General features: G+C 42.7%; 2 protein-coding genes across 10 annotated transcripts in view; one reads left to right on the forward strand and one right to left on the reverse strand.

The window, feature by feature from the left end:
• Window positions 1-17826, forward strand: part of CDC42BPA (CDC42 binding protein kinase alpha) — a 174957-nt gene extending 157131 nt beyond the window's left edge. For 3 of the 7 annotated variants that reach the window (XM_046938652.1, XM_046938650.1, XM_015283518.4), the window contains 3 exons: window positions 10062-10179; window positions 11106-11263; window positions 12992-17823. In XM_046938652.1, the coding sequence (XP_046794608.1) occupies window positions 10062-10179; window positions 11106-11263; window positions 12992-13123 (408 nt within the window). In that variant the 3' untranslated portion in view covers window positions 13124-17823. Of the gene's footprint in view, window positions 1-4864; window positions 4934-5073; window positions 5260-10061; window positions 10180-11105; window positions 11264-12991 lie in introns of all 7 variants that reach the window. The other 4 variants (XM_046938649.1, NM_001398237.1, NM_001199443.3 and 1 more) reach the window with 4 other exon arrangements.
• Window positions 17827-19849: 2023 nt separating this feature from the next.
• COQ8A (coenzyme Q8A) overlaps window positions 19850-21536 on the reverse strand; it is a 31833-nt gene continuing 30146 nt past the window's right edge. For all 3 annotated transcript variants that reach the window (XM_015283507.4, NM_001199413.2, XM_040696957.2), the window contains exon 15: window positions 19850-21309. In XM_015283507.4, coding sequence (XP_015138993.1) covers window positions 21016-21309 — 294 coding nt within the window. In that variant the 3' untranslated portion in view covers window positions 19850-21015. The remainder of the gene's footprint in view (window positions 21310-21536) is intronic.

Here is a 21536-nt window from a genome sequence, read left to right on the forward strand (position 1 = left end):
TTATGTTACACTGGACTATAAGATCTTCATCTTGTACGTGAATCCTTTTGGCACTAGCTTTTACTTGTATGAGGATAGGCAGAGAAGAGAGAAGATTTCCTTTAAATATCGTGAGAGACACTTAGAAGAGCCGATAAGACTCAATGCAGTTGAGCAATAAGCAGTATTTTGTGTATATGCGTGTGTTTATAAATGAACTAAAAATGAAAAGGAGAGGGCTGGTTCCAGAAAACACAAGACAAATCCAGGGGAAGTTGGCTGACTGTTTATCTCACCTGGTTGTGTATATGTATGGGTATGCTGTTTAACAAGTAATGATAATTTGCTTCAGAGCAAGAAATCCAAACTTCTTTTTAACTCTTCCTTTTCCACTGGTTTCCTTCAAATACTTCTGGCTTTTCCTTAGCAAAGAAAATAAACTGCTACTGCTAAAGGTAGGGCGAAAGATGTCATATTTCACACAATTGTTTAAAGTTCATGAGAATCAAAAGCCAAGAAGATTCTTAATCAAAACATTGCCCAAATCTGTCAACTGTAAAGTAAGGAATAATGTTACCTTAGATGGAGGTTTTCTAGATTCTCACCTGGATTAATATTTTTTCAGCTGTGTCATCACTAAATGGCTTTTGGCTTTAAATTCATTCCAGTTACACAAGTCTTGTATTGGGTCAAAGGTCATGTTTGGAGATACGACCAGTACTTTGCTTTTTACCCATCAACATGATGTTTTAAAAGAAATTTAAGAGTCACTTTCTACACTTAATATTAATGAGAAGACAATAAAAAATGCTAACAGTATAGAATTGGCTTCTGCACTTGTTCGACTGCTACAGCTTCTTTCTAAAGTTGCTATTGAAAACTCCCTTGTTGCAAGTAGTCTTAATGCTTAGAGATATCACTGCAGGTAAAGCAAATTTGATGTCTATTATCCCAGTAGCTCTTTGCTGTATCACTGTTTGTATTCCTTCCAGTACAGCACCAACCATGGGACTTAGAAGTAGGTGAACTTGAAAGTGTAACTTGAGATTAGGAAAAAGAAATTCTGTCAAAATTGAATTCTGCCCAGGCAGCTTTCTCTTTTCTACCAATTTCCTGTAAGGTGTATGACTGGACTAAGTCTCAGCTTATTCTGATCCAAGCTGCCTGCTTTGTGTTCCTTGGCATGAAAACAGAGCACAAGGAGCTGTGTTTGCAGCTGACAGTACATTTTGAGTCCAGAGTTTTATTTGAAAGACAAAAAAAAAAAATAGTATAAAAAGAGAGGGTGGATATAGGACATTCTCTGGAAAGTCAGTACATAAGGTAAAGAATACTCATCCAGCCTTACATGCAGCTCATCTGTACAATAGTTTCTTTTCAAAGACATAAAATTATTTCAGTAGATTCAGGCCTTGTTCCAAATGGTGAAGAGATTTTGTGTGTGTTTCTTAGCATGTGTGATTATTTTGCAGTTGGAGTATCTTTATGTATTAAATAGGACATCATTTTTCAGAAGAAAGGGTATTTATCCTTAAAGATATGTGGGAAAAGTTGCAGCATTTTACTTTGGGAATGCTTTGTTTTGTTTGCCCAAAGGGTATGAGGAAATACATTGGAAGGGTGCTGCCACTAGGGGGAACAAGTAGCGCAAGGTCAGTGGTTTTCTCAAATTGCCATCATCCAACTATTTTAGTCGATGCTGTTTATAGAATGCAGAAAGTGAATGAAAATGGTAGACCAAGCCTTTTTACTTGCTGTTTCTTCTTGACTTATTCAAGCAATTTCAGATTTGGCTGGATATGCTGATAGGAATTTGTTCATCCAGTGTGAGTTTTCATGGAATTTAGTATGGTATTATGTAGGCAGAAAGGTCCTTATTAATAAGATTTGATAGAGAATGGATATTTTAATCTCTGCTCTGAATGATATTGTCACAAACTAACTGCCTAGCTTTTATCTAGCACCCATGGGTGAACTCTCTAAAGTAAATGACAATTTAAATTTTCATTTATTTATTTTTGTTTATGATATGCACTATATACATAGTGTGTGTATGTATATATAGTGTGTATATATATGCATGTATAATATAGATATAACATACATGTATACATGAAGTGAATCCAATCAAAACTTGTCTCTGCATGTCCCACTAGCCTGCCTCTGCTACCTTTTTCAGGCAAAGCGCCTAGAATTGAACAGAGCATTGCATTAAAAGTGGTATCAGCAGCCCTTGCATGGCAGGCTGCAGTGTACCAGGAGGGCAGGTAACTGCCTGCTGGATGCAGGGCCAAAAGGAGTTTGCTGGCTGGCAGCTTACTGCTCTGTTGTGTATTAGAAGATCAACTTCAGAGAGCTTAATTTGAATTGTAAAAGTACAAAATGAAAATCAGATAAATGGAGAGTTTAAAAGACTACTGTCTGTTTGATGTGCTGTGTACAAAACAGATGCCTCCATATGCACAGCATGGCTGTCTGCATGTGAATGTCCTTGCTGATGCAGCCACTCAAGGGGAAAAGTCGCTTTCTCTGTGTGTTGTTTCCAAAGTGTTGGTATGCAACAGGTACAAGAAATGAGCAGTGAGATGTGTTTATGGCAAATTGCAGCCTGGTCCCATGTCTCTCTGTGATGGGCACTCTTGTCTTCAGCATAGTCCTGTGTTTGCACAGAAATGAATATGCCCAAGGCTCAGAATGAGATCACATTTAAAGGAGAATATATTAGAGGCTATCAGGCAACTTTGCATCCTTCTTTTCTTCATCGCTAGCAGTTACTTAGGAGTCTGGCTTTGACAAGCAAGGATGTGAGCTACAGCATAGCAGAAACTAGAAATTCTTAATTGCTATATGCAGAGCTGTAATCAGTACAGATTTGTATTTTATTGAAATGGATACTCGATTGGGGTCATTGTTTTGCTGTGTAGAATGGTTCGTGTTAGTATATCCCCAAACTTATTTCTGTACGTGTTTTTCTTCCCTAGCAGCCTGTCACCAATTAGCTGGCCGTACAGTCTGGCCTCCCTTCTGCCCTCTTGTCCCTTGAAGCCACTTTATCGTGGATGCTCCTTTGTAGTGAAGATCTGAAATCTGGAACTGCACTAACTGCAGCACAGACCACCTCTCTGTGCACATCAGATTTACAGGATTGATTTTGCTTTCATATTCTGCATGCCTGAGTATTTTACATACAAAAGCTAGTCTCAACTGCCATTATATTTGAACATTATGCTTCAGTTTGATCTCATCATACATGAGCCATTATACTTCCATTACAGATTATGTGTGAAGCTTTGCTTGTTTCAAGTGAGAAACTTTCAGACTAAATATATACTTGGTATTCTTTAAAGAAAGTGGGAGCCGCATGCATGCATCTAATGGCAGAGTCCATGGAAAGAGTTCCAAGGATCGTTTTTAAAATGTTGCCATATCGTGGCTTTTTCACATTCATGAATGCTGGCTAAATATCTTCATGGTCTGCAGTTGGCCTACTCTCTGCTTTTCAGCTTGCGATTTTAGACTCTCCCTTTTCTCCCTCATTGGCTTTTAAGAATGTAGCTGGCTTTGCTGCTGGCTCTCTTGGTAGCAGGTGACTCAGCAAAGTCTGCTTTCATGGACCATTATTGGAATGGTGGGTTCTAGTACTCGTATTTAGATGCTGCTAAACTTTCTAATAACAACCTAATGTGTATTATGTCTTACATGCCATAATGTGGTAATTGATGTTTCATTTAACATGCAAAGCCTCATAATACCTGTGCGTTTTTTTTTTTTTTTAAACAACAAAGTTGGATTTTACCAGCTGAGGGAAATGAAGAACAATAACAATAATGTTTGCTAATATGTATTGGAATGTTATTTAATGTTCTTTCAAACTTCAATATGTTCCACATACAAAAAGTAGTGCCTTAGGTTTAGTAGAGGGGTAAGCTGAATTTCTACCATGTTGTTTTGTTTGTTTTTAAGTCCTAACATTTCTAATGGTACCCAGATCTATTTCTTTTAAGGTGATAAAATCAGTTAGACATGGGGGAAGGGAAAATTAGAACTGGTGTTGATTTGCTGGTAGCCTTTGGGCACCCTTCACACATCAGGCTGGCCTGCTGGAAGTGTGCAGATGGCACAGGGAGTGAGACCAAGCCTTGAAACACTTCTGTTAAATCTAGATTTACATGAGTTTTAATAACGAGAGCACTTCTGTCAGCACATCTTGTAGAGATCAATCAGAAATTGTTCCTGTTTAATCTGCAGGGTTAGTTTTCTCCTCCTTTTGTGTCATACTTTGGGAGCACATTGCTCAGTTTACCTGTTAAAAACATTTGAATTTCCCAGCACTTTTGCACCTTATCTGATAAGGACATACACTTCTGCAGCAAGCAGATGGCAAGGCGAAGTCTAAATGCCTCACTAAAGCACTATAAGGCTCAGTGATCACACAGAAGGATGTAGGCCTTGTGTTGTCTGTCTACAACAGAGTAAATTGTCCTCGTTGTCTGACTAACCAGTTCACCTTCCCACCCAGTCTGTGTCCCTATCCTGTTGAAACACTGTTCACTCCCGTTAGAAATACTCTGTGTTTGATGTACAGGTGATACTTAACTTTAATGGAACCGCTGGAATGCATGAAAAACAGAAGGAAATCTCTTACAGTCTTTAACTGTTGTGTATTCTCATCTTTTTTTCTCCCCACTCCATCTCACCCGTGTTCACCTTCCTTTGTGTTATGTCTATTTTAGATTGTAAGCTCCTCAAGGCAGGGAACTGATTGCTTCTCAACTGTCTGTAAAGCACCTTCTACAACTGTGGTGCTCTTTGAAATACAAATTATAATAAATATTAGAATCGATTCCCAATGAGTTAAAAGTTTTATTTGTTTTTAATGTTTTAGCAACAGCAAGGGCAGCAGGCCCATGTGATACCGTGTAAGGAAGGTGCTCAGAGGACTGGGGGTGACAATGTAAGAACCCGCGTGCTGACGAGTGAGCAGGGCTGCTGTTCGGCTGTCCGTCAGTGTTTGACTGCTCTTGCAGACTGCTGTTGCTGGTGTAACCTGTACAACCATCCTTCATTGCTTTCTCTCTCTGTTGTCTTTGATAGCAGCGCTCCCCTTATCAATTCCCTCATCATCACTCCCGTCTGATCTCCTCTCCGAGCAACTTTGAACACATCTACCACATGACTGTTAATTCAGCTGAAAAATTCCTCTCTTATGATTCCATAAACACTGCATTTTCCCCGCCTCCGTGCTCTGCCCTGGGTACTCCAAACTTTATGACTCAGAGGGTATGGATGGCTGGGTCAGGTGTTCACTCTACTAACGTTGTGTGGTTTTCCTTTTGCCTGGCTATTAACATGGGAGAAAAACCCTTGAAAAGTGGTTTCCTTCGCCTGTTCACTTTCTTCTATCACAGCTGATTTGTCTTCTGCTGCCAGCTGTGGTCTTTCAACATCTCTGACAAGCTTAAAAACAGATATTTCATGGCTTTAAAAAGAAAAAAATGTTTACCAACTGGGCTGAACCTTTTGCTAAGAAAATGGCATTTTTAGTCACCAGGAAGGTTGTGGGAAATCTGAATAATGCTTGTGTTTCACACTGTACATCTCCAGCAGTCAGTAGCAGAGACAAGGTGCTGTGTATCATGTTGCACTAGGAATAGGATTCTGGATCTGTCTCTGTTGGACCAAAATTTCGAACTCTTTGTTTACAATGAAATAGCGGGAGTGCAGTAATGTTACACAGTACTGTACACAGATGGAGAGTGGCACAGATTGTGCCCAGGTGGTTTCTAGGTTCAGTTAAAAGAAAGTTGGAATGCATACAAGCAGGAAGATCAGAAATTAAAGATATTGGGTCTTTGTTCATATAGATCCTCTTAATCCTAGTAGTTTTAAATAGAGACTGAGGTAAGATACTGTGCTGTAAGTATCCTTCCAGTTGGAATGTAAAATATGAGAGATGGAAGTGATGCTTTCTTTTTTCTCGTTATTGCGTATCTTGGCCTGAGTTATGTGTGGTTGCTATATCCTGTGGTAATACAGGCCGTACTAAAACAAGCCCACGTGTACCTCCTGCTGCATTGTAATTGTGTTCTGTGCTGTGGCCTGCAGTTCTGCTTTTGGACAGATTTGCAGATAGATCATGAATAATCTGTGAAGTGAAGGGGTATAAAAGAAAGGTGGCCAGCAGGGCCAAGGAGGCAATTGTTCCCTCTGCTCTGCACTCGTGAGGTCACACCTGCAGTGTTGTGGCCAGTTCTGGGCTCCCCAGTGCAGGAAGGACATGGAGCTGTTAGAGCAGGTCCAGAGCAGGCCACAAAGTTGCTCAGAGGGCTGGAGCACCTCTCCTAAGACAGGCTGAGGGAGCTGGGCTTATTCAGTCTGGGGAAATGAAGGTTGCAGTGAGACCTCACTGTGGCCTTCCAGTACCTGAAGGGAGCTTACAAGCAGGAGGGGGACCAACTTTTTACGTGGTTGGATAGTGATAGGACAACAGGGAATGGCTTTAAACTAAAAGAGGGGAGATTTAGGTTAGCTGTTATGAAGAAATTCTTTACTCAGGGGGTGGTGAGGTCCTGGCACTGCTGCCCAGAGCTGTGGGTGCCCCATCCCTGAAGGTGTTCAAGGCCACGTTGGGTGGGCCTTGGGCAGCCTGAGCTGGTGGGTGATCTGTGGTTCTGTAGTGGTGGATGGTTGCTGAGGGTTTGTGTGTGTCAGAGCTGTGCCTGCAACCGCGATGGAAACACTGCTGTTGGTTTCTGTGGCCTTTTGACACTCTCCAGACACATACAGCGAACCTTCACTGCCAGACTGCTTTGCTGTTGTAGGTCCCTGTCACTGGGAAGGGGTTAGTAATGCATATCTGCATCCAACACTAAAAAGAATTTTAAAATGCAGGAGAAAAATACTTGTCTTTTCTGTAAAGCCCCAGAACAAAATTTCACACCATGAACTTCGACTGGTCATGTGCACACTCATTACTGTTGTGTAGTGGTCACATACACTTATATCCAAAAATGAAATTGCAGGATTTTGGAAAATGCCCTGTGATGACAGGTCTGCATCCACCCTGGCTTTTCTGGAGAAACAGCCTGGAGCATTGAGATTTTGTGCCTCTTTGCCCCTTAGAGCACTGGAGGTTTAGGCTCGTGTGAAGGAAAGCATTTGTCTCTTTTTTGGCTTCAGGGAAGAGATGCTGTAAGCTGTCTCTGGAAGGCAAAGCCGTGGATTTTGCTTTTGTGTCTGCCCATGTCCCTCTCTGTGTTTGGAGTTTTTAGTACAAGAAAGGTAGCAGTCCCTGTGAAGGGGTTGGTGGACCCAGGGACCAACTGAATATTGAAACCTGCAGTATGTAGCAAGAGTTGAAAATGAACCCTTAAAATAGTCATGTCCTCCCACGTCGTGAAAGAAAAGCCTAGGTTTACATCATAACAAACAGAACCTCAATTAATACAAGAAAACAAACAGCAAGAAGCACCTTGGACAGAGAAATGCAGGCAAGCAGTTCCCTGTGGGTGCTGTGATTGGTGCTGGGCATGAGCTGGGGCTCAGCAGCACTGCATCCCAGTGGGGCTGCACCCACTGACTGGTCATTCACTGCTGCATGGCGAGTAACTGCTCAGCAAGCAGCTTCTCTGCTGCTGAGGTTTTTTCTTCCAAGAGAAATCCTGTCACATTTCTCCATTTGGTTCAGCAGCAGGGATGAATTTACCTGCTAGGATTTGGATTGTTACTCCAAATGAGGGGTTTTTGTCTCTAAGTAAAGCAAGCTCGGGTTTCTTTTTTCTTTCTTTTTTTTTCCCCCTCTGTTTTTAATTTGCTGTGTTTGGCTGCTTGATAACTACCGCTAACTGCCATTTATTTTTCTTTGGCTCCCCTTTCTGCATCGTGTGCGTATCATTTTGGGTCCAAAGTGCCAGGGTATCCAGCATGTGCTTTTTTTATTTTAGATCAAAGAACAGGGGAAGATTTGCTTTGTGGAAAAACTTTCTGCAAGGAATTACATGGACTTTGCAAACTGAGGTCACAAAAAATAACTATAAGACTACACAAATAAAATAAATGAGTCTTTTTAATGCACACATTCCTTTCTTCCCCTGATGCCTGTATGTTGCCTGCTCAGTCACTGTTAAGGAGGTCAGTCTCCCTATCATTACATATACTTGCTGTCCCTGCAACATGAAATACTGTCAGTTTCTACAGGTACAAAGCCCCTTCCGTGCAGCTCCAGTATACTGATTAGTGCTGCTGCACTCGGCTCTCCTTTACAGTTCTCAATGCATAGCAGTGAGCCATTCCCTGTCCCCGTGGTTCCTTTTGTATCTACTGTGGGGCCACTGGTGTTGGTACACAGCCAGGCTGCTCACAAGGAGCTGTAATGCAGATCACTTATGGCATGGTGAGGACACCAGGAGAGAAATTCAGTGCTGCAGAGTGGGTTGTTTGTCCTCATTTGGGAAACAAACAGTAAGCAGGAGGCAGCAGTGTGATCCTCAAGGGATTTTTGAGAGAGACTTGAAAACAGTGCTGCAGTAGCTACAGGGAGAAGTAAACAGGGCTTTTTCACTGATAAGCTCTCATGTATTTTGTTGGTGTTTGAGAGATGTTTAATTCTTCTTTGTTTTTTGCATGCTAAAAATCTGTCATTCCTAGACCACTGGGAGGGTGAAAAGCAAAGAGTTGACTGTGATAGCAAAGAGATCTGTAACAGCAGTGGCACTAAGGGTCATTGTAAAATTGGACTGACAGTAGGTTTTTAACAATTATCTGATAAAGTCTGTACCATCTAATACCTGTTCTTTACAACGCCACTATCTGATTACCCATTTTAGAATACAGCTAGAGAGATGGACGGTATCTGAGGGTCTTTCAGAGTACTCATCCGGGGGTGGAAATTTCTCTTCTGTAACATTTCAGCCTAAACAGGCATTGCAATAGAAAATGTAGGTTTTCATTTGGTTACTTAATCTCAAAGTGAGGGTCGGGAAATAATTACATATGAAAGGGAAGAAATAACCATTATTGCAGCACGAGTGTGGTGAAGTGGAAACAAAGTAATGCTCAGAGGTACCTGCAACTCTTTTCACAGTCTGCAGCTGTAAAGGTTTCCCAAGCCTAATTCTCATTAATGCTCATAGCTTAATAGTGCAAATCACATTTGTCTCTTGTTTAGGCAGAGATGAAACAATAGGCAAAAAAATTTGGGGGTATGAAGGCAGCTCGTATACAAAGAGATGGGCTAAATAAGCTGAGAAGCCTTTTCCCCTAAAGTCAGCTGTAAGTTAACAGAAGCAGAAATAAAATCCCCCAGAAGTTATATCTAAGTATTTTCTTTCTTTTAAAGACATAACCTATGTTTAAGGAGCTGCCATATTTGAATAAAGACACTGTTCTATCTGTTCCCTCAGTATAGAACTGCTTCAATTCAGTGACAATTTTAGAAAATCACACTGGAACTCTTAGGCTGCAAACCTAATGGCAATCCATAGAAAAATCTGTGGTGGGTGCTCTGAGCAGACTGAAACTATGAGGCTGATTCTGGCTTTGGTTCAGCTGGTGTAGGTCTGAAGAAATGCTGTTCATGTCTTTGGAACCACTTCAGTTATCTGACAGACAGATTGATCCTACAGTCCAGTATGTGGCCATAACTCCACAGGCACTGGGGATTCATAGGGTGTCCATACCAAATTACACGTGCAAGCCACAAGTGATGGTATCATGGGGAAGTTTTAACAAAATCCATAGAAGCATGTGCTCAGAAAGAGCGCATTATGCAGTAAATGTGGAATTACATCTGTAGCAGCTTGGGCTTGCAAACCATCCTTTCAAGGAAATTCTTGAATTATTAGACCTACCTTTTCAGTTGTCTGCATATGTCCATGTAATTCAGCACTTCATTGTCAGCTGTGTGTGCTTCCAGTCTGCACTAAATTGCAGAATATTACTTTGCAAATTTTGCTGACTTGCTGCTCACATAATTCAGCTCTGGTAAGGTTGGGGATTTGTTGCATTCTGGGACCTTCCTCCATAACGTCCAAGGTTGAGCCAGCAGTCAATAAGAAACATGTTGTTGTGTGTCTGCATTGCAGAATCTTCGGCCTCAGGAAAGTCGGACCGTATTCAGTGGCTCTGTCAGTATCCCATCGATCACGAAATCCCGCACAGAACCAGGACGATCGATGAGCGCAAGCAGTGGGTTAGCAGCAAGTAAGCAATGAGATCTGTGTTGCTTTGGGGCTGTGCACACGTGTGTTAGGGAAGAGCTACCTGCACTGCTTCTATCTGTGCTGCTGCCACTAGACAGGACTTACAGAGGCGATGGCTGGCTGCCCTCCCTGTGTGGGCAGGGAGGAACTGTAATCTCACTTTCAGAGAAGCCCACCAATAAGCAGCTAGTGGGTCTGACATTCCCACACTTGGGATTTGTCAATTTTTTATAACTGCAGTTAGAATTGAAAAGACTTTCTTACCCTTGGGACTTCTTTGCTGCAGCTGAAGTGGTGTAAATCCTTGACAAGTTGTTCACAAGCTCCGCATTTATTAATCTTGTTGCTGAACTCTTTAGAGCTCCTGATGCCTCTCTTGCTGCTAGTGCAAAGAGGGAGTAGTAGAAAACCTGCTGGTACAGAAGAGTCACGGATGCATAGGAAACAGCTTTCCTACTGCTGCCATGCTGTCTTTGTGTGCCAGAGTCAGCAAAAAGATCTGTGCTGAGGTGAGGGAAGCGACTGAATAACGGAGCATGTGAAAATAGCCAACAGACTGCAGAAAGCCCATGTGTCTGCTGTAGTCTGCATGTGCCAGTACAAGTCTACTCTACTTCTCCCCAGTACTGCTGGGGAGAAGTCCCTGGAACGAGGCTGCCACCACAGCAGTTTATTAAACTGCTGTCTTTGTTAGGGACACAGTGGCTATGTCTGTGCTGTATGCTAACCATGACACGTCAAGAGAGGGAGCAGAGGAAAAGCTACATCTAGCATCAGACAAGATAAAAGCAGATGTAGACTGCAAGCCATGAACTGAGCATCCCAGGACATGCCAGAGGAAAGCAGAAGTAGCCAGCCAAACAGCTAACATCTTTCTAGTACCTTGTCTGGGCATCTGCAATGGTTTAATTCCTCTGCACATTTTAGGATCATCTGCACAAAATGGCAGTGCATTGCGGAGGGAATTCTCAGGAGGTAGCTATGGAGCAAAGCGTCAGCCTATGGCATCGCCCTCAGATGGTTCGTTATCCTCTGGTGGCCTGGACCAAGGCAGTGATGCACCAACAAGGGACTATGAGCGAGAGGTGAGTGATAGGATAAAGAGGAAAAAATCTAAGTGCATTGATAAAGATGAGGAAATTAAATTATGTCATGGGTTTGTAACTCCTTGGTTGCCTGTGAGTTTGGGAATCGCTGTTGAAATGAAAACTCACTGTTGAAATTGCGAACTTTTATTTCTTCTATTTCAAGTTGTGCTGACAAGACTTTGTACGGGATTGTCCCCTGGTATGTGGCAGTGGTGACACTGCATCTCAAGTACTGTGTTCAGTTTGGGGCCCCTCACTACAAGGATATTGAGTTGCTTACATGTGTGCTGAGAAAAGCAACAAAGCTGGTGAAGGGACTAGAAAACAAGGCTTGTGAGGGAATTGGGTTAATTTAGTCTGCAGACAATGAGGCTGAGGGGATACCTCATTGCTCTCTACAACTACTTGAAAGGAGGTTGCAGCAAAGAGGGTGTCAGTCTCTTTTCTCAGGAGATAAGTGATAAGGTGTGAGAAAACAGCCTCCAGTTGTACCAGTACAGGTTTAGGCTGGACATTTGAAAGATTTTCTTTATGGAGAGGGTGGTCAAGCATTAGAGCTGGCTGCCCGTGGAAGTGTTGGAGTCCCCATCCCTGGAGTTATTTCAGAGACGTGTGAATGTGGCACTAAGGGACATGGTTTACAGATGGGACTCGGTAGGTTGGCTTGGTGTTTGGACTTGATCTTGAAGGTGTTTTCCAAGATAGATGGTTCTGATTCTTTTTCAACTCTGGTCCTGGGGTTTAACGTGCAGAAAATTTTCATTGCACTCCTTACCTGGGATTTCAGGGGCAGTGAGGCTTCCAAAGGTACTGGCTGAGCAGACTAACAGCTTGATAGCAACCTCTCACAGCTTGAAGTGTCAATACTCCTTCTGTCCTTTATTTGCAAAGACTCTTAAGCTGTAGTAGCAAACATTTCACAGCAGGTATTTTGTTGTAGTATTCACTCTTTAGTGTCTGAAGTTAATGAGATTACTTAAGAATTATCATGTAACAATTTAGAGCGGAAACTGGATTTAATCATTTATATACTGTGCAAAACAAGACTATCGTTACAATAGGACAGCAGTGCTAAACTCAGTCCTTCCAACCAAGAAAGTTTTATGTAGAAGAGCTCAATCTGAAGTTGGCCAGCAAAACTTTCCCAGACTGTTTTCTAACCAAGAAATGTGAAAATTAGAGATCACACAGGATTTTCACTGTACAGAAAATATAGCCTTCCAGTTACAACTGGCAGGCAGGCGTCAACCCAAATACAGGTCAGACATATTTGCATTCTGCTGTACTATGGAAGAGCTAACTAGACTAACTTGATCTGGATGGTTTGAAATAATTTCCTGGGAGCATCACAGAAGAAACTGCGATGAAGTCTATACAATGAAGTTTCCACTGTTTAGTGCAAGAGCATCTCAGATCTGTGAAAAGGCAGGAGATGTAGCTCACAGCCTGAAGCTGCATGCGCTGACGATGCAGAGTGATGTGTAATCTGCAAGAATCCAACAGCTGCTGTGTCCTTCTTTCCCCGTCAGGTTGTGCCTGCTGTAAGCAGACTGATCTGACAGTTTAATCTTAATTCACACCCCTGCCTAGAAAATTCCTCAGTATTTTTGGGCACAAAATATGTGCATGCCTCTGAATCCAGTCACTTGTTGCTCAGACACCTTCACTCACTCAAACTTTCCATCTTGTTACTTACTGGTGTTTTTCTGTGTATTTTGGTTGCAGGACTCCGACTCACCGAGACACTCCACTGCATCGAACAGCTCCAACCTCAGCAGCCCTCCCAGCCCTGTTTCTCCTCACAAGACCAAGAGCCTCTCGCTGGAGAGCTCTGACCACGTGAGTTGGGACTCATGAACTGCTTCAGCATTCAGATTTGACACTACAGCAGCTTGCTGTCCCTTCACTTGCTCCAGTTCACACCTTCACCACCCTAACCCTCCTCATTCCCCACCCAAAAGTCAACTGGGAGTCGGGTAGAGAGGAAGGTAGAAGCTGGTTGTCTGCAGCGCTGCCTCACCCTCCCTTCCCCAGATTTGACAGCAGCGAATGAGCAAAGCTAGGGTGTTGGTAAATATCAGATGCTGTAGATTTGTATTAGTATTGGTTTCATCTTTTGCGATTACAGCTGCTTTCATTTTCAAAGACATGTATTTATCCTACCCTACAATTCCTTCAAAAGTAACTTAAATAGACCAGACCGGTATCAGCAAGAGAAGATGTAGAGGGATTTTTTTTCATACAATAGCTCATTGTACTGTACAGAAGCAGCACAGAGACCCCTTCCCCTGCATGGGGAATGATTGGTATGTCAGAGGCACATAAAAGCTTTCAGCCACCACGTTTGAATGTCAATCTGATTGTTGCCAGCAAATCCTTATTGATTAAGATGATGCATATTTTACTACAGTACAGAGTTTAAATAAATACACAGATGTTAGAGTAAAATATGTATGTATATATTAAAAAAGAAAAAAAAAAGAAAAAAAAAAGCATTGTGTATGCAGCAGAAGATGGATGCTTATTTAAGAGAGCCTTTAATTTAAGATTTGTGTTGTCCCTGTTTTCATGCTCGGTGATATACAGACTTGGAGGCCTGGCCTAAAACCTTTCACAGGACAGATATTCCTTTTGCATATCATTCGCTGCACTGCCGGGAGAAGCCCCTGCAGTACTTTCCCAATGTTTCTGTATTTCTGGCAGTAGCATCTGAGGCTATAATTCCTAACTTCATGTTAATCCCCATCCTTTGCAAAAATGACAGTGGTTGGAAAGCGACCCCCCGCTCCAACACCCGAGGGCACCCATCAGCCAGCTGGCTGTTCCGGGTGCTGGTGTGTGGCTGTGCAGCTGAGAAACCTGCAGTAGAGGTCCTTACAGCAGCAAGGGAGCTCAGTGCCACAGGATTCAGCAGGAAAACTGTTTCCCTGGGTCAGACTTTGACCAGGCTTCACTGGGAAGGGAGCAGTCTTCCACATCTCTTTCATCATCCCTTAACAAAAACCCGTTACTGTTGTTACCAAATACTAGTTTATAATACACATAGCCAAATGAGTGCTCTTACTCTGAAGCTAGCTACTGCTGGCTGTGCTGTCACTGTAGCAACGACAAACCTTGAAGACTGACCTCACACTGTTCACACTGTGGCCATCACAGATGCCTGGTCACCCACAACTGCCGTGCGGGTAAGGTTGGTTTTCCTCTCCCTCCCCACCCATGCTGTGGGTCTGTGCAATTTGCAGTTGTTTCTATGTGCTCACCTGCTGTTCGGTTCCAGTCGCAGGCCAGGAAGGCAGGAAGTATTGCAGTGGATGACAGAGTGCACTGAGGTTGCAAAAAATAAGTAAAAAGCTGAAGCTGGTCATACAGTCACCGGAATAAAGTGAGCGACTGACGTACACAGGGATGGTAAGAGGAAGATCTTTCTCTCTTTAGATAGCAAAGCAGATGCGTTTTTCATTTAGGAGTGTTCAGATGAGCCTCTTTTCTCAGTAGTATTGTTGCTGGCATTACGCTATGACCATACTCAAACATGTAAGGGCTTTTTGTATTTAGAATACTGTTTTTTGTGGGTTTCAGAAACTTGCTATGGCTCTTAAACCATTCCATATTCTTGCAGTTAGCAGTAATATTGTGTTTCATCCGGATAGAAATGTTTGGAGTTTTCCAGTTTCTGTCTTCTGTAATGGAAGTTATAGGTAAGTTCAGACCGTGTACAGTAATTTCCAGGTATGAGCTAAGTGTGAAATGGGATGAGATGCAGAGATTATCACCTGAACCATTTTGTCACGCTGGGTCTCCTCAGTAAGATTTCTCTTTCTTCCTGCATCACAGCTTGTCCAAGTTTAAGCTCATTCAGTGTTACATTAGGACAGGAATTCAACACTTTGATTTAATAACCGTCATTTCAAAACCTGTCTCTCTCCAGTTTGGGTTTTTCAGACTAGCAAAATGGTAATGGTGGTTTGTTTTCACTTCAAATCTATTACTGTTGCAAGCCCGGCATTTAATACTAAAGGCCTTAGCCAGCAGCTTAGCACTTGCAATCAATTCCTCCTAGAACAGGTTTTCATCTTTGTGAGGGACAGAGAGGCAGGGCGTTATTGGCATCACTAGAACTGCGCATCAGCTTCTTTTTACAGGCTGCCTATTGCTTCCAGTATAGCCACTGCTTTTCCCCACAATTCCCTCCTTTTGGTGAAGCATGTCCACACACTTCTCAAAGCCTTTGCAGACTAGTTTTGTATTTACTGTATGTTGTATTTAAACATTAATCTTATTTTGATATTGAGAGAAGGCATTTAAACAATAGTCACGTAAGGTATAGCCGCCTGTGCGACACGTCCCCTGAGAGAGGTCACTGCGTCGTCTTTGTGGACGTTTTTGTAGCTGAGTTAATGCTCTGTCTGAAAACGGAACCCAAAGAGTCGTGACACAGCAAACAAAACGACCAAATGCGCCCATTTACTGTGTCCTGGTGCCTGCAATCTGTTGCTACCCCAACCCACTACAAACGGGCGTTTTCAGGCAGAGCAGAGAGCAGCTGTGTGGCACGATGCTCTGCAGGAGGAGAGCTCCACAGGACTACACTGTTTGTGCACCACAGTTTCTAAGGCTGGGCATTTTCCTTTAGGATTACTATATTTAATCAGTAGGTTGGTACTGTGCATTTTGTTACGCATCTGTTAAAAAGAGAAACAGCAACTGTTCTCTCAGTTGAAAAGCAAATGACCACATCGCTTATTGGTAAAGAGAAATGTCCTGGGATTTGAATAGTTTTTATGTATTCGGGGACCATTTGATTATACATTCGATTTTAAACCACGCTCATCTTTTTTGTTGGCACGAACACTGAAAACAAAAGCATTCTGTAGCTGAGCTTTACGCGTTGGGCTGGGGCAAGCAGCTCGGTCATTTGAACTGTAGGACTTTTGCCTGGGATCTCAATGACAGTTGTCTCTTAAGGTTTGATGTCTGCTGCTTTGCACTGTAGCATTGTTTCACCTCCACAGTTTGAGGGCTGCAACTTGTCTGGGGAGCTTGAAACCTCCCCTTCAGTCTGTGACTGTAGCATATGTTCTGTGTACACAGTTATGTGTCTAGCTGATTTTTTCCTTTTGGCTGAGACTGAAGGTATCTTGCATTTATGACACTACTTAAACATAGGGGCTGTTGGTTTTTTGCTTTTTATTGTTAATTTTGGTGGCAACAAGGGATGTGAAGATTCAGGCAGCTACTAAGGGGACTCCAGGTTAGAGAATGCGAAGGTTTGGTCAGTAGGTTTCCCCTGCACGTGCATGGACACAGATGTGCACTTTCCTTACACATTTCCTACACCCAAAAGCAGGGTTGGAGTACACTCTGCTCTGTTCTATCTGACCTGTAGAAAACAGCTGGTGGCTCCAGAAACCCATGCCTGGTGCTGTGGAAGTGACTGCTTTTCCTCTCTGTTAGCTGCTGCAGCTTGTTAGGAATGCACGTTTTGCTCACTTTAGCGAGTTTCGTAACTTGCTGTGCCTGATTTGGTTCTGATAAACTGAACAGCCAACTGTGTTGGAGTCTCAGGTATGCAGCAGGGGGAAGTAAAGGGTCTTATTGTAACAAAGAAGTCCCCAGAGCATCGTGTTCTTATGGAAATAGCAGTTCATGGAGCCTTTAAAATATAAAACACTTGGACTGTTTGCAGAGTGACAGACACCGACCAGCAGGACGCTGAATGACAGAACATGCTCTCGGGTAGAAGTAGTTTCTCATTCCGTTTTGTGCACATCGTTTAGTTTTATACAAATACATTAAAGGTCAAATCTATCACAGTGCAGCTACCCCTACCTCCTTAGCCTGGGAATCAAAGTGGCACACGTAGCTTCTGCCACGGGCTTTTGGGTTTCTTCTTTTTACATAGGAGTCGGTTGCTCACAGGAAATGGGATGGTTTTCTGCACTAGCACCAAGGCAAGCAGAAGGGCACGGGTGTGTTCAGGCTGCGTTTGGCAGGTGCCCTCAGAAGCAGGCCTATGGACTTTCCGTGCTAAATTCCAACTCCACTTTGTCTTTCTTTCCAGCCGCAGCTTTGTATAACCTATTTTCACTTCGTGTTTAAGAAAGTCTCATCCACAGGGAAGAAATCCACAAACAAACCAGTGTTGGTAATTCAGAGCAATTATACCTGCCTTTTTATGTATGACAGTTTCATATCATTTATTTTTAAAATATGGGATTTTTTAGGTTTTTCATTGTAATATTATTGTACAGTTTTGCATGGCATAGATGTAATCACTTTTTGTTTTAGATTATAAAAGCTGACAAGTGTGCGTGTGGGGGAAAGATTCTGCTTTTTGCCTCTTCTCACTATTTTGTTTAATGCCCTCAATGTTGTAGGGGACATTGTAAGAGATTCTCTGCTCCAGAACAATGATGTAGATTCTTTTGCACAGAAATATTTAAGGTGGAAAAGTCAACAATGTAAAAATGACTCACCACCAATATTTTATGTTGGTAACACTTAATATTAACCTACTTTGATGTACTGCAATAAAACAGGGAACTGTTAGAAATGGAGATGTTTTGTCTTTTTTTTTTTCCCTTTCTCCTACCTCCGCTTAAGCTTTGAGGAGGTAATGTAATTGTGTTTTTGGAAATATAATGGGCATATTTAATGCATGTGTAGATGCGTTAAGAAAAGTAGCGGGTGTACAATTCTATTTAGCTTCTCACCTTTCAGAAAAATTTACCTGAACCCTTACACTTTTTGCTGTAGCTTGGTGGAACACTGTCTATTCCTTGCGCCGTGACCTGTGCAGTCACCTTTGGTTCCACATTGCATGGCAGTGGGCCTTCTGCTGTCGATGGATTAGAGCATTAGAGAAGTAGAAAGTGAGCTGTGTGTTTGGGGCCCTGTTCATCTCCCCAGCATTCATCTTCTGTTTTGATGCAGGTTGAGTAAAAAAAATAACCTCTGGTTTGCTCTGTGGAACTAAAGGCTGTTTCTGCAAGAGGAACTTTCTAGAACTTACAAGTTTGCTGCAGCAGAGGAATATTCATACCTATGCCCTGCTTGTGTAGCTCAAGCAAATTCACTAAGAGAGTGGAGCAAGCAGCAGCAATGTGATGGTCTTGCTCCTTGAAAAATGTCATGTCATGACTCCTTTGACTTTGAGCCAGAGCTCAGTGTTTCTTCCTCTGTTATTCTCTGAAGCAATTCCTCATGTCACCAAACTGGCCAAATCTGCACAAATTATTAAGGCTTTTGGAACGTGCACAAAAGGCCAGGAGAAGTAGGGCCTGATCTCTCCTTAGCTCTCCTAATAAGGGAACAGCTCACCTTCCGCTACTTGCTATCCTTAAGCCAAATGCAAAACAACTCCATTGTTCATTCTTTAACAAACAGTCTCTCTCTAGGGAACGGAATTGTTTGCTGAGAATTAAACACTTGTGCCCCAGCGTGCATCCAGAGCTGTGGTCATACAAACACTGCATAGCAAATCTCACCAGCTGTGCCCGCTGGAAAAACTGAACAGGAATGCAGTTGTGTGAGTTGTGGGTTTTTTTTTTTTTTTCTTCCTCAGGAGTCATCTAAGCACTCCAGCCATCAGTCTTCAGGGGCAGAAGCTTTGCTCTGAAGCTCACCTAATCCAACGCACATGACAGCTTTTGGTACTTTGCTTCTTAAGCTCTAATGTAAGCATTAATATCTCAAACAATTCCACTGTTTTTTTTACAGCTGCCAGGTGTAGATCCAAAGGAGACTACTAACTAACTACATCATGTAGATCACAACCCAGAGCACCAAGAAAAGCTACTCCACTAAAGTTAAGCAGCTTTATGTCAAACGATTATTTCACCGAATAGCGGAGTTCATACTTCTCAAAGGATTAGGACTAACCCAAGGAGGACTTTTAGTACTGGATCTTTCTGAAACAAAGTCTTAAACAAAACAGATACATGTTTATGGTCATGGAAGAAAGGTAACGCAGTAACCTGTTCCCCTATTTCTCAGCCTCCTGAGAGAGGCTGTTTATTCACTTACCTGTTCTTTACCTCTGGAAGCATAGCAGTCAGGATTTCTCACAGTGTATCGAAGTCTAAGATTATAAAACCCTCTGCATTCCTGAGCTGTGTTAACTCAATAGGATCAGCGGAGTCTGCTGTTGAGGACACCTGTATTACTAGCACCAGGTAAGCATCAACTCTGACTGCCACTTTCTTCACAAGTGGGAGAAGGGCAAAAACACCCATGTCCATTTACAAGAATATTTGTAACAGAGTGATTAAGAAAGGGAAAAACAAACAAAGTCTGTTGCTAGGGATTATTGTTGGGCAGGCAGATGTTCAGACTGGCATTGATCTGGCTCCTGGTAACCTTATCAGCACCACCATTAGCACGTGATGGAGCTGCAGGGGAAAGATGAATAAACAGGCCACAGATGGTTTTGCAATGGTCACAGCAATTAGTGGAACCAAAAAACACAACAGAAGACACCCTGAAGCTTCCCCTTCTCCTCTGCTGTTTGTCCCACAGAATAGCACCTGGGTCAACTGGTGCTTCTATTCATTACCCCAATAGAAGACAGAAAAACTGCAGGCCCACCGCACAAGCACTTGTTTATTGAAATCAGAACTCGTACAGGTACAAGGCTTTGTACAAAAATCTAAGAAAGTTTGCTAGCTTGACTCCAATAGTTGAAAATTGTGCGTCTGGTTTTAAACGTGACATATCAGCAAAAGCTTGAAATCTTCACGAGAGACAGAAGTGTTTGGCTGCCTTGCCATAAGCTTTGCATTACCAGAAAACAGCCACAAAGACAGACTCACTTGTTAGTTAAGAGTCCAGCAAGCAATCAGTGTCAGAGATGGAACTTATCTAACTCAATATCAGGAAAGATGATACCTACCAGACAGTGAAGAAACCCACTATCTGTGCTGAGATATAGTACTGTTGGTTAAGTATTTGTCTCCCAGAACCAAGGATTGTGAGTGAGTGAGTGTGTGTGTGCGCGCGCACGTGTGTGTTTTTTTTAAAAGATCTTGGCACTCAATTCTCAGACTTCTTTTTAAATGTTTCCTATGTTTGCTTTGCAAGCCAAAGAGGAGCAGAAAGCTTAAAACCTCATCCTATGTACACACACACATACACCCCTTGTATTAAATCAGTGTCAGTAAAATCCAGGAGGGTTCTTGGACTGCCACCACTTGACTTACAGAACCAGGGTAAAGGGGGGGGGGGGGGGGGGGGGGGCGGGGGGGCAGAGGGGACCCCTCATGGTAGGGGTACACCTTTGTATTTCATTCTATAATGAGAACTACTTGAATTCCACCTTAGCAAGAAAGAGTGAAGGTTTTTTAAAAAACAAGGTGTTTTGTTTTTTTTTTTTTGGAGAATTGCCAACAGGTTTCAGTACTGAATTCCACTCTCGCTCTCCTTCGCCTACCCATTATAAAACCCAATCACTATGCAGCCACCATCACAATGTTAAAAATGTATTCAAGGTAGTTGGCTGGTGCCTTGAAACAGTACAGAAGCACTGGAGCTGTTTTCCTGCAAGCTGCAGACTGTATTGGCAGTCTTAGTGTAGGACAGACAGAACATGAAAGAACAAACTTTGTCCTCGTGAAATGCACGCTTGGCTTCCAGGGCACAGGCTGCTGCATCTCAAGAGGATGGAGAGCTACAACGCAACACATGGGAGGCTAGAGCGCTCTTTGCAAGGCGCAAACTGTGCCCTCAGAACAAGGTACATTAGTTCATTCTTACTAATCCTCTGGCTTCTTGCCCCTATTGCTCCAATATTTGCTGTATGCCTCTTCGAACATGTTTTTGCAAGGAATTTTGGCCTTCAGTTTGGTGCAGATAAGGAAAGAACCCCCCATCTTCCGATGAAGAGAGTAGGTCTCTTCTGGTGGAGGAACAAGCCGATGCTTCAGCATCACTGGAATTAAACCATGGATCTTTTCAGTGGTGCTTTGGTTGCCAAAATCAAAAGGTTCTTCAGACGCAAAAGCCTCTCCCAGGATGAGGACAGCGTTTAAGTGGGCATCTTCCATTTCCTGCACAAAGGAAAGAGGCACAAATAACATCACTAACCATCTTGAAGACCAGGGAGAAAAAGAAGAAAGGCTAGTACTAACAACTGCAGCTTAGAGAAATACCTAGCTATACCCACAATGAAGATGCAGCTTCAAGCAGCTGTCTGCTCAGTTATGAGCCTGCAGCTGCATCACTACCTGCAAGGTCTTGCTGGGGGGACAAAGAGAGGATGGAAATGTCATTGTGG

The sequence above is a fragment of the Gallus gallus genome, chromosome 3 (genome assembly GCF_016699485.2).
Source record: "Gallus gallus isolate bGalGal1 chromosome 3, bGalGal1.mat.broiler.GRCg7b, whole genome shotgun sequence".
NCBI lineage: Eukaryota > Metazoa > Chordata > Aves > Galliformes > Phasianidae > Gallus > Gallus gallus.